The sequence below is a fragment of the Seriola lalandi genome, unplaced genomic scaffold (assembly GCF_002814215.2).
Source record: "Seriola lalandi dorsalis isolate HSWRI2012SDOR001 ecotype SW California unplaced genomic scaffold, Sedor1 jcf7180002054876, whole genome shotgun sequence".
NCBI classification, from domain to species: Eukaryota; Metazoa; Chordata; class Actinopteri; order Carangiformes; family Carangidae; genus Seriola; species Seriola lalandi.
Window position 1 is genome coordinate 94213 of NW_019525429.1, and position 2473 is coordinate 96685.

The following is a 2473-nucleotide window of genomic DNA, read 5'->3' on the forward strand; positions in this document are numbered from 1 at the left end:
GGGGGTGTGCTAGCATTTCTGCAGCATTATGATACATACAGCATCTTTCCTGAAGTCCACCCACAGATTTCCAGAGTCGTCCGGGTCCCAGAAAGCTTCAGCTGGTGTCGGTGGAGAGAAGAAGAAATGTCTGTCCTGTGGAAAATAAATTGGTAACAGAGTGTTCCCAGAGGAGCTTTGTGATTTGTGAGCTGGCTCTGTCGTCCAGACTCTTCCCCAGGAATATATTATTATTTTTTAGGAATCTGACCAAAAGATGATGTTTTCCTCTCGAGGACGCGACTGTTTCTGGAAACTGGATCCGCTGCTTTTCCCGGTCCGGGATCTGAAGAGCGTCAGTATTTGTTTGCAGCCGTGATTTGTTTTGCACATATAGACGACGCACAACTGCATGTGTGTCTTCAAGCCAAAGACAATATTTGTGTGTGTGTGTGTGTGTGTGTGTGTGCAGCCAAGTTCATCTTTTGGCAAATTGAGTTACAGAGTTGGAAGATTTCACTTATCTCAAATGAAACAACAGAAACAGCTTGAAAATAAAACAGCAATAAATAAACGTGGCGGACCGAGAGATGATGGAGAGGCAGCGTCTTTGTTGGTTCTGCTGTTGTTTGTTTTCTGTTTTTTGGACCCGGGGGGCGTGAGGTTGATCAAATCCCACAGAAACAACCAGCAGTGATTTTATTCCGTTGTAATGTGTGTGTGTATTTATATATTCAGCCACCATGAACCCACACACACCGTCCTGCCTGCAGCACCAAATGTGGATTCATCCGCTGCTGAAAATAGTCCCCAACAAATGCGGCATTGTGACGTTAACACAATCTGCAGTATTATTCTTTAACACTGTGTTTTCACAGCAGACGTTTGTTTGAGGAGAATCTTTTCTGTTGTTGTATCGGTCAGCTGACTTGTTGTGTTTTGTTCCTCTCTCTCGTTTCACTGCTGGATTTGATTAGTTTCCCCTGTTGGTGACGAGTTAAACAATCAAATTAGAATCAACAAACTAATTAACAAACTGGTGCGAGCCAAGTTAGCGGCACTTAATGGAGGACAAACGAGGACGTGTTAGCTCATATTAGCCCTGCTGTGAGGACCCCGGGGTTCTGTGATTGACAGGTGGTGGGTGGGGGGTGGGGGGGCATCAGTGGTTGCCTAGGCAATGAAAACCCTCCTTCATGGGATGGTAACGAGCTTCTCGATGGCTGCCTGTCCACGTCCTCATGTGAAAAACCTGCTGAGGGCGTCGCACTTTCTGGGACTGATTTAAAAACAAAAGTAATTCGGCTCGGAGCCACGACATCCAAGTCTTTGTCTGCTTGGTCTTTCCTGGGAAAGTCCTCAGGGTCAGAAGAAGAAGGGGCGGGGGGGTTAGCATCAGGAACAATAGTTAAAGCCATGGTGCCGCTGAACACAAAGCCACACAGGAGATTATTAACGGGACATTTTAAGGATTGCTTTGCACCGAACAAGTTTGCAGTAGCGTTAAAACTACAGGTGAATAAATGTATGTGTAGTTCACAGTACTGGCTGGAGACGTGGGAGTCTTGTCCATCCCAGACGATGAGAACTTATCTCTGCGGGGCCTCAGCTGGTTGTTGTCGTCTAAAGGCAGGTTTGGATTGGCTAAGGCAGCTGTGACATCACTGACGCTCGCCTGCTGGACCCACAGAGCTTTGCTGTGACATCGCGCTTCTCCTCTTCTGATTGGTTGACTGTTTTCTGAGTGATCCAATAAAAATTTCAGGTAAAAACACAAATCCTGTGAGGTTTGGATGGTGGGTCCAGGTGGGCGGGGCTTGGTGACTGCTTTGTTGTGACATCACAAAGTTCCAGAAGTCCTGACGGCTGGTTTTAAGGCTCAGTTTCTGAATACAGGCTGTGTGCATTTCTCTGTGGACTGAGGCTTTGATACTTTCACAGTATTAATATAGAAGCTAGACCTGATCTATAATCACACTACACATGGACACAGACCTTTACACTGGGTGTCAAAGTCAAAAAATTATAGTAATTAAACAAATCCAAAGGCTCTTCATACATGGAACAATCAGCATCATTCTTTCTTTTTCACATCCTTCATTTCCATCATTATTCATCTCATTCTTCCTTTTTTTCTGTTGTTTTCGTTTCTGTTTTACATCTTTATCTTTAATTAGAGACAGTGAAAGACTGGGAGAGACAGAAGAGGTTGGGTGATTCAACCCGAGGGCGACACAGTGGCGTGGAGTTCGTACCAACGAGAGCCAGCGCCACTTTCCTTAAAGTTTTTTTTTAGAAATAGACTCTATGACAGAATCAGCCCACGCAGCCGCCGCTGGCTCTCTCACTCTCTATGTATCTCTGTCTGTTTGCAGGGGACATCACTCAGAAGGGTTATGAGAAGAAGAGGTCCAAGCTGATCAGGGCATATGTTCCACATGCTGGAGGTAATTTAGCAGCCTCTGACCCCCCCCCCCCCCCCCCCCCCCCCCCA

The 2473-nt window shown here is 46.1% G+C and overlaps 1 protein-coding gene across 1 annotated transcript in view; it reads left to right on the forward strand.

Annotated features, from left to right (window-relative positions):
- The window catches only part of LOC111671408 (disco-interacting protein 2 homolog C-like), a 45490-nt gene that overhangs the window by 9533 nt on the left and 33484 nt on the right, over positions 1–2473 (forward strand). Inside the window, exon 2 of the mRNA XM_087179904.1 lies at positions 2355–2426. Coding sequence (XP_087036030.1) covers positions 2355–2426 — 72 coding nt within the window. The remainder of the gene's footprint in view (positions 1–2354; positions 2427–2473) is intronic.